This window comes from Labeo rohita, chromosome 10, assembly GCF_022985175.1.
Source record: "Labeo rohita strain BAU-BD-2019 chromosome 10, IGBB_LRoh.1.0, whole genome shotgun sequence".
NCBI lineage: Eukaryota > Metazoa > Chordata > Actinopteri > Cypriniformes > Cyprinidae > Labeo > Labeo rohita.
This window is the reverse complement of record NC_066878.1, coordinates 10,896,716-10,907,225: the sequence shown is the minus strand read 5'-3', so window position 1 is coordinate 10,907,225 and position 10,510 is coordinate 10,896,716. Positions and strand designations below refer to the sequence as shown.

The following is a 10,510-nucleotide window of genomic DNA, read 5'->3' as shown; positions in this document are numbered from 1 at the left end:
AACGAAATATCTCCCTTTGGAGTGGACTTTGAGATTTGTAACTTTGTAGATCTTTTTTTTTTTTTTTTTTTTTTTTAATGCCCAAACATACACACCACACACAATGACTAAAATTAAAAGTGAAAAGGCAAAATAGGACCCCTTTAATTTAACTTTCTTTATTATTTATTGGCGTTTTTCACTCTGGTGTATTATATCAGACATTTCACCAGCTTTGTTTGTCTTTTATGGCACTAATTGCTGGTACTAAGGAATTATATTCTGTTTTTCTAAGGTCTGTTCCATGGAAACATGTGAGCCAGTAATGACAACTGCCATTACAATGAGTAGACTGTTCCTAAATATAGTTTAATATATTAATCAACTTAAATATTTTGCCAAAATGCCAAGCTCATCTTGAGACAGACCTCCCCATTGTGAGCAGATTTAATTAGGAGAGATTTTTTTTATATTAAGCAGATGATTCGCCGCTAACTTCTGACATTTGTTTGGAAACATGAACTGTATGGCTAATTGGCTATATTAAGGAGAGCCAGCAGAGCTCTCTTCAGAAATTTGTGGTTGGATACGCATTGCGAATGTATAATATGTAGTTCTTCACAATTCGTCGGCTAGATGTAAATACTGCCGGTAGAGGAAGCAAGGGAACGCGCGTTCACGGTCGCGTCAGTGTGCGAATGTGAGTGCGCGCTCATGGGAGCGTTCCTCAGAGCAGTGGCGCTCCGTGACGTTCATTCATTTAACGCTCAAAAACAAACTCACGATAACATGATGCCTTTCAACCCGATTACGATGCAAGAACATACGGTATTCATCCGACTCAATGTCATATGTAAGTAAAATACTTTAATCATCTACCTCTATACCTTTATTTATCTTTTCTCTTAGCATTTAAGTGTGGGCTGTTGACAGATTTTGTTTATAACGTCATCTGTGAGACGTGCAATGCATGAAGGTTTTTTTTTATTTTATTTTGTATAAGTTGAAGGTTAGAGATCAATGGACAAATATGAGTAGTAAGTTTACAACAAAAAGTAATAGGAATTTGGACGTTTTTAGAGTGTCCAAATGTATTGTGTCCCAGCAACATGATAGTATTACTATTTATGCGTTTATTATACAGAATGTATTTTTAGAATGTTATAGTAGTATAGAGTAATAGCAACAATTATAGTTTTATAACAAAAACAATGAATAAAAACTATATTAAGAGCATATAGTAGCCTATATGTATATCTCTTTCTCTCTGTATGTAACTGCTTCAAAAAGCAATGAAACATGGATAACCATTGCTAAGCAAGAATTTTTTTTTTTTTTTTTTTTTTTTTGTAACTAAGCATTTTTGGACACAATAGGTTAAAAGATATTAAAGAAAAGCAATTGTGTAAAAAGCAATTAATAAGTATAACCTAAATAGTATATGTGACACGGGATACATTTTTAAGATTTATACATCTGAATACATGAGAATGAATAACTGAATAAATAAGCTTTCCGTTGATGTATGGTTTATTAGGATAGGACAATATTTGGCCGAGATGCAACTATTTGTAAATATGGAATCTGGAAGTGCAAAAAAAAAAAATAAATAAATAATCAAAATATTGAGAAAATCTCCTTTAAAGTTGTCCAAATGAAGTTCTCAGCATTGCATATTACTAATCAAAAATTATTTTTTTATAATATCCTTAATACTTAATATTCTAATGATTTTTGGCATAAAAGGAAAATCGATAATTTTGACCCATACAATGTATTTTTGGCTATTGCTACAAATATACCCAATCTACTTAAGACTTGTTTTGTGGTCCAGGGTCACATATGTATGTAATGAATAGTCTCTGTATACTATGTATTAAAATGTGATATTATCAAGAAGATATTCAAATTCATTTTTCCACCTTACCGATTGATAGTCCAGTGAAAAAGTTAGGTGATTGCCAAAACAAACCAGTGTGGTATAAAGAATGAACGTATTTAATTTGTCCCTTGTGTGTGATTCAATTGGGTCTGTTTTAGGACAGAGTGAATAAAAGTGGACTGGGGTGATGTGGACAAAGAAAGATAAGAGGCCGCAGAAGTCGGAATGACACAGGGTTTCCCTACAGCGACCCCATTTGTGCTGCTCTTCCTGATGGGATTTGGTGAGAAGTTGTCCTTACATACAAAAAAAACTCTTTATCCTGGAATTCTAATTTTATTTGTATGCCAAAGCAGCTTTATAGAAAATCAAACCAAAGGTGACTGTGGCAAGGAAAAGAACTGCAAACCTGCAATGCAACAGGTGTATTAACTTTTTAGTACTCATTACATCCGCAGGAATCATGACAACGGCACAAATGTTTTGTTACATAATCCAACTTTTCTGCTTCTCATGCAAAATAGAGTTTAAACGAAGGTCAGTGATTGGCAGTTTCAAGTGCACCGTGGTGAATCAAGTTCAGTTGGAGAGGAAAATGTAGGGAGGGGGAAGGGAGGGTCACTGGCTTTTCCTGCGCTCTCTTCCCCTGGATGCATTTGTTTTTTCTGCAGGAAGTGACCCACACACACAGCGTTTGTAAATCACAATGCCTCCTCAAGTTGTCATACTGCAGGAAAAGACAACAGTACTGTGCAGCGATAGAACTTATCTTAAAACTGACCTGAGAGCTTATGTGTTTCAGTGTTGCATTATTATTTAGTAGTGTAACATAGTAGCATAGTATTTAGATCTGGCTCAAAATACACAACCTTAAAGGGATAGTTCACCCAAAAAATGGAAATTCTGTTATTAATTACTCACCTTCTTGTAGTTCCAAACCTGTGAAACCTTTGTTCATCTTCTGAACACAAATTAAGATTTTGTTGATATAATCCGAGAGCTTTCTGATCCTACATAGATAGCAACGCAACTGACACGTTCAAGGCCCACAAAAGTAGTAAGGACGTTGTTAAAATATTCCATGTGACATCAGTGGTTCAACCATAATGTTATGAAGCTAAAGGAATAAATACTTTTTGTATAAGAAAACAAAAATAATGGCTTTATTCAACAATTTCTTCTCTTCCGTGTCAGTCTTCGATGTGCATCCACAAAAGTACCACTAGCTTTATAATAGTAAGGTTGAACCACTGATGTCAAATGGACTGTTTTAATTATGTTCTTACTACCTTTCTGGGCCTTAAATGTGGTAGTTGCATTGCTGTCTATGCAAGGTGGAAAAACTCTTGGATTTCATCAAAAATACCTTATTTTGTGTTTCAAAGATGAACAAAAGTCTTACAGGTTTGGAACAACATGAGGGTCAGTAATAAATGACAGAATTTTCATTTTTGGGCAAACTAACCCTTTAAATCTACACTAATATCAGAGCCGAACCATGAGGTCTAATCTAGGTCTGGAAAAATGACAATTTAAAATAACCAATTTAGTTTAAGTCATGACCTAGTGCCACGTGTGCTCCGTCTTGATGGGCTGTAGTGAATATACTGGCGATAGTAAGTTTGCGTATTGTAAAAATCACATTCCTCCCTTTTCTCTACATTATTTTCTGTCCTACATACTGTCATTAAAAGTAGCAACAAAGCCAAAAAGAAGAGAAGAAATAATGTGAAATTTCTTCCAGGCCTGTAGTTGGCTGGCTTTTAATATTTTAAGCAATCAGACAGAGGATGACGGGTACCACAGAGACTTGGGCCGGTCCCAAATGGCACACAATGTGCACAACAAGTGGGACTTACAGTTGCCACTGCGAGCATGTGTTTGTTAAGTCCAAGAGACTGTAGGGTGTCCCATTCGTCATTTTAGCTTTGAGAAGAGTACTCATGAGCTCCACAGCAGATTTCCACCTGAGAGCCAAAGTGGTATTACATCACAAAAGTGTGAACTCAAGAGGAAGACCGCAAAGGTTTTGGGACAGGGCAGTGACAGTGAGCTCTTTAATGTTTGACCAGTAAATACCACCTAGAAACCACAGAGAACATCCATGTAACTGCATAACTACATGCTAAAATACTCAGAATCCTTCAGAATCCATAGCTAAAGGAAACAACTCTCACACCATCAGGACAATGAGTTTGTCATGGTTAAGTATCACTTAGATTTTTTTTTTGTGTGTGTCCAGCGCTGCTCCCAGAGGGCAACTGTCCTGCAGAGTTTAGCTCCAACCCCAATTAAACACACCTGAACCAGCTAATCAAGGTCTTACCTGTCATTCTAGAAACTTCAGGGTAGGTGTGTTGAGGCAAGTTGGAGCTAAATTCTGCAGGACAGTGGCCCTCGAAGACAGAGTCTGGACATCCCTGAGCTACAGGAAGTAGATTTGTCTCTCCTGGCCACTTTATGCTACTTTAGGGAACTTAGTAATAGCAAAGATCCAAACTGTTGATCAAAATTTACCTCTTAAGTTTTACGTCTGCTGATTGATTTTAATTTATACTTTCTTTCCTTTCTTTCTAGCAATGGCTGGTATCCATCTCTGGCCATCAATGCACATCGCCTTGAGCAATGCTAGTGTGTTTGTGGATTACAGCACTGAAAGCAACTTAACCGACCACAGGATAACAGTATCATTGATTGACATCGACAGGAATGTTACAGTACTCTTCAGGTTGCTTCCCTCCAACCAATCAGAAGGGTCACTGGAGTTCAACTGCTCTTGTTTCCTGTATGCAGGTAATTTCAGATTCAGACTGGAGCAGAAACACAACCTTGGTGTGTCTAACAGGAGTGCCATCTGGTGGTGGAGTCCAGTTCTGCACGTGCACTGGCCCACCTTTCACCTAGCTGTGGATCGTGGCAGCAACAACCGAAGCTCTAATGACTTTAGGATTGGAGTGTACACTAACGACAACTTCCATCCTTGTTCTAGCAGCAAAGCTTCAACTGTCTTCCTTGACGTCAGCTACCTGGAACAAGTCGAGATTGGGAGGAAAACCTTCGAGAAGGTGCAGAACCGGACAAGACACAATATTACAGTAGTTAGGTCACAGCATGTGGAGATGCCATGTGCATCCCTTCTGACAGAGCGTGGCTACATCCAGATTTCCTTAAAATCCCCTCACATCCAGCAAGATATAAAATCCTCTGGTCCTCTTTACCTGTCCAGCATCTTCTCCTACAAGCTTCTTGTGGATAACATTTACAAAAGTGGCTGTGAGGGAGCTGTGCATGTCCGTCGAATTGCTCCTCCTTGTACAGTTACAAATGGAAAAGTTCTGCTTTATAAGGAAGAGAGTAATGACATGGCTGTTCCCTCTCAATTGGCCTTCAATTTCCTCACGCAAGGGGAGAATGAGACTGAGTTTAACTGCTCCATCTTTGACCCTGGAAGGAATAAGTACTGCTTCCATTTAACACTCGTCTACAGTAAGGCTCCCAGTTTAGCCCAGACCTGTGTGATTGTGCAAAAACATACAAGTGAGTCCGCTTTTATCTGTTGAGCATGTACAAAACGTAGCTAATTTAATTTGGAATTAGCACCATTGATTTGTTTTTTTCTTAATTTTATGTTTAAAAGGGATAGTTCACCCAAAAATGAAAATTACGCCATGATTTGCTCACCCTCAAGCCATCCTAGGTGTACACTTTATGGCTTTCTTTTTTCGGACGAATACATTCTGAGTTATATTCAAAATGTCTTGGCTCTTCCAAGTTTTTATAATGGCAGTGAATGGCTGTTGAGATTCAGTAGTCCAATACAGTGCGTCCATCCATCATTATAAGTACTCTACACAGCTCCAGAGGGTCTAATAAAGGCCTCCTGAAGCAAATCGATGCATTTGTGTAAGAAAGATATCCATATTTAAAACTTTACGTCCTATGTCATCCGCTGGAACGCCAGTCTTTCGTCAATGCTTGTATGACAGTTAGCGGAAGGTAGAGATTACGGTTTATAATATGGATATTTTTTTTTACACAAATGCATCTGTTTGCTTCAGGAGGCCTTCATTAACCCCCCCAGAGCCATGTAGAATATTTTATAATGGATGGATGCACTTTATTGGACTTCCATTAGATTTCAATCTCAACAGCCATTCACTACCATTATAAAGCTTGGAAGAGCCAAAACATTTTTTAATATAACTTTGAATTAATTCGTCTGAAAGAATAAAGTCATATACACCTAGGATGGCTTGAGGGTGAGTAAATCATGGGGTAATTTTCATTTTTGGGTGAACTATTCCTTTAAGGCCTTACAGGATTGCACTAGATTAAATATAATATAATATAATATAAATATAATATAAACCTAAACTAATTATTTATATTTGCTAATTAATTAGCTATTTTTAAAAAGACATTTGTCACTATTGCTGTTGTTTATACTTAGGATTAGTGATTTGAAACCCTAACTCTCGACCCCTAACCCAGGGTGTCCAGTCGTACTCCTGAAGGGCCACTTTCCAGCCAAGTTTACTTCTAACCCTAATTAAATTTACCTGCACAAGCTACCCAAGGTCTTCAGGATCACTAGAAACCACTTGACAGGTGTTTGAGCTAAACTCTGAAGGAAAATGGCCCTCCAGGAGCAGCTTTGGACACCCTTGCCCTGACCTCTAACCCTAAGCATTAAACGTAGTATTGCAACCAGCTAACAATTCCCCAGAACACTCTGGAAATGCCTTAGCACACCTTGGCATCGATCATCATTTACATTCTCTTGAGGCAAAAACTATTTACTTATGCCGTTTAAGGTGTGTTTATGCATGATATACATTATTTTCAATGCATTTCTTCTCTTTAATTCCATATCATTGCTCTAAAGGAATGTGGGGACCTTGGCAGCCATGGAGTGGTTGTAGTGTAACGTGTGGAGAAGGGGTGCGTGAGCGTGTTCGTGAATGTCTGCTGCCCTCTAGTGGTGGGATGCAATGCACTGGCATGGTCAGAGAGCAGTCACACTGTTCACTAGAAGATTGCACTGGTAAACATCTCACTGTTTTTATCAATTTCATTTGTTGTTTTCAGAACAAATTATTTCAAACTCCATCCTGTTTCTTCTTCATGTAGAGGAGCTTCCGCCTCCACCCCTCACCCCTCCGCCAGCTGTGAACTCGCCCCTAACTGGGAATCTAGTGGTAGTGGCTGGGATCTCCCTATGCCTGGCTGTGATCCTGGCCACTATCTTTATCACAGTGTGGAGGAAACTCTGCCGTGCTCCGAAGTGCAGCTCCATGCGCCGTGGATCTCTCCACTCTCCCAGTGGTCGGAAGAACTCTGATGAGGCTTCTATCTGTGGTCACAGCTTACAGAGACCCAGTTTCTCAGAAAGTCTCCAAGCAGCTCCCCTTCAGAAGGGACTTACTATGCCTGCAAAGCAGGGACCTTCGGACCGAGGTGTGTTGGCTCGTCAACAGAGCATGACCCTTCCTCTTCCACTTTCTCAAGACCCGGAGAGGATGTCTCCTTCTGGTCAAAAGATCCTTCCACCTCTTTTTGGCTACCGCTTGGCTCAGCAACAGCTCAAGGAGATGAAGAAAAAGGGCTTGAAAGAGGCCACTCAAGTCTACCATGTGTCCCAGAGTCCAGTGGATGACACCATGCTGGAGGCAGTGGCTTCAACCCCTACAGGTCTAACTCCGGTGCCCCAAGAACTTGACAGCCCAGAAGAGTCAAGCAGCAGCCACTTCCGCATAAGGTCTGCCTTTGCAGAACCCACGTGGCCTCCCAAAAACAACGCTTTATCAGACAGACAAAAAGTGGACTTGTTGCTGAGTCCTCCGAAGACTTCATTTAGTGTCAACTCGCAACGTCTTGAGCGTACGGCAGACTGGGTGGAGATGGTAGAGCGCAGTAGAGTGCCATACTCCAAGAATCCCAACTTCAGAAGAACTTCAAGCTTCCACGAGAACAACCAAAATCAACTGCCCCCGTCCCGACCCTTCCGAGAAAGAAGCCTGACCCAGGTGACTCCCCGCCAGCTACCAGAGGGGAGCTGTAGAAGCAGACACTGGGAGCATACACTTCCTGAACTTGAGGTCTGGTCTTGTTCCAGTCCTAGAATAACTGATAACTCAGTGGACCACAGGAGAAGACCATGGGTTGACACTCCCCCATCTCAGTCAAACTCCAAAGATTCAGTTCCAGTGACACCAACAAAAGAACCCTTGGTGGATCGTCATCGCGTAGCCCGAAGCCCATCTTCTGCACTGGACCGAGCTGAACGGGCAGAACAGAACTGGAGCAGAAGAGGTCCCTCACCCATCCAGAGGAACATACTAGCCCGGAAGCTCAGAGAGGCTAATTCATCTACCTGCCAAAGACAACGCAGTTCCACATTTTCTACCTCAGAGCAGCGCAGGGGACGCTGTCGCAGTCTTCCTCTCTCTGCGGACTATAGCAACTCCCCGTATAATCTCACAGAGTCAGAACAGCACATGATGGACATTTCTGGATACTTGGGTGAGGATGATGGAGTAGAGGTTCTGACTATTCATAAACTCACCTAATCAAACCTGCATATCCTGGAAGGTTTCTACACTCTGCTGAAGCAAACGCAAACTTCAAAATAAAAGTCTTAATAGCATGAAAAGCACTTGCTTTTAATAGCAGGAGGTTATTTTGCTTCATGTGGACATGTATATCAGATTTTGTAAACTCTTTGTAGAGCCTACAAATGATAACTATGATCGATTTATGTTTATTTATGGAGTTATGAATATTAATTTGAAAAGCCATTTTGATCTTATGCAAACCACTGTCAAGGACATTTACGACGGTATTTTAGTGCCACTAAAAAAAAATTAAAAATCTAAGATTACAAGATTAAAGTCATAATATTTTGAGAATAATGTCAAAATTATGAGAATAAAGTCGAAATTAAGAGAATACAGTCTAAATATTTTGAGAGTAAAGTAGAAACTTTTCGAGAATAAAGTCGAAATTACAAGAATAAAGTCTAAATATTTCGAGAATAAATTTCAAATATTTCGACAATAGTTAAACTTATGAGATTAAAGTTGAAATGTTTCGAGAATAAAATCAAAATATTTTGAGAATAAAGTCAAAATTATGAAAATTAATTTGTAGCAGATTAAATTATTAAAGTTAATGATTAAAGTTATAATATTTTAAGAGTATATTCTAGCCTATTGCTCATGCAAATGGCTGGATTGAGAGCACCGGGAGATATTCCAAAGTCTCTGCTTTTAAAATCTGTCAGTTTTATAGCGAAATACAAACAATAAGTCTTTTACAATAATGTGTTTTTCACGCCTTTTAATGAGGTATGATAGATCACTGTATTCGCCTCAGTTTAAGCGGTATGTGAATCAGTCATCTTTCCGATTACAATGAGACATTTGTTTCATTAAATTAGGCTACACTGTTTTTTTCATTCTTTTTGATGTTACGTCACATTTATTTTGTGCTATAAACATGAAATAAAAGGAAAAACACATTTATAATTTGTATTTCGTGATAAAATTGACAAAACTTGAAAGCTGAGCTGTGTTATATTAAAAGCAACAAAGCACAAAATTATTGTGATTACTGGTTGGCTGACGTGCTACATATAATAAAGGGGAGACGTTAAATATTATTTTCAATCATTTACTGTTATACCGTGAATAAAATAGCTTGTGAATAGTAACTTATATACCTCAGAAAAGACAACAATAACTTATGTTAACAAGTTGAAGTCCACTTCAACCTTTAGAACGTTTTATTGTTGTTTTTAATTAAATACATGTGAGGAATAAAAGATTGGTTCAATTTAGTTCTCACAATTTTGACTTTATTCTCAAAATATTACAACTTTAATCTCAGAATTTTAGATTTTGTTTAATTTTTTAACGTGGCACCCAAACGCTGTTGTGGACATTATACAGTATTCACATCACAAGTATATTTTGTACACATTTAGATTTGTTTGTACACTGGAAAATGTAAATTCTCACGTTTTAGGAGAACAGATGAAAATACTGTAAATATGCATTTTTTTATGATTTTCTTTTTACAGTCGACCATGTTAATGAAGCACTACATAAAACAAAAAAGTTTGATACAAAATCCCAAACAAGATCAGTATGTTTAGATGCTGTTTTATTATGGTATGCATATTGTATGCTATTAAATGCATGCATGCAAAGTTAAAATACTAAAGGGATAATTCACCCAAAATTGAAAATTCTGTCAATAATTACTCACGCTCATGTCCTTCCAAACCTGTAAGACCTTCGTTCATCTTCAGAACACAAATTAAGATATTTTTGTTAAAATCTGAGGGTTTTCTGACCCTGAAACTGACATGTTCAAGGCCTAGAAAGGTGGTAAAGAAATCATTATAACAGTCTATATGACATCAGTGGTTCAACTGTAATGCAATGAAACTACGAGAACACTTTTTGTGTGCAAGGAAAACAAAAATAACTCTATTCAACTATTTCTTCACTTCTGTGTTAGTCTAACATTATGGTTGAACCACTGATGTCACATGGACTATTTTAATGGTGTCCTTACTACCTTTCTGGGCCTTGATCCTGTCAGTTGCTCTCGGATTTAATCAAAAATATCTTAATTTGTGTTTTG

The 10,510-nt window shown here is 38.3% G+C and overlaps 1 protein-coding gene across 2 annotated transcripts; it reads left to right on the top strand.

The window, feature by feature from the left end:
- The first annotated feature begins 653 nt into the window (after positions 1-653).
- On the top strand, positions 654-10,479 carry LOC127172498 (thrombospondin type-1 domain-containing protein 1). Of its 2 annotated transcripts, none has more exons than XM_051121795.1 (5): positions 654-832; positions 2,025-2,144; positions 4,439-5,398; positions 6,747-6,905; positions 6,992-10,479. In XM_051121795.1, exons 2-5 carry the CDS (start codon positions 2,087-2,089, stop codon positions 8,428-8,430), a joined length of 2,616 nt encoding a protein of 871 aa, XP_050977752.1. In that variant the 5' UTR covers positions 654-832; positions 2,025-2,086; the 3' UTR covers positions 8,431-10,479. The 2 variants fall into 2 exon arrangements, with proteins under 2 accessions (XP_050977752.1, XP_050977751.1); XM_051121794.1 differs by having other exon boundaries at positions 2,020-2,144.
- Positions 10,480-10,510: the final 31 nt, after the last annotated feature.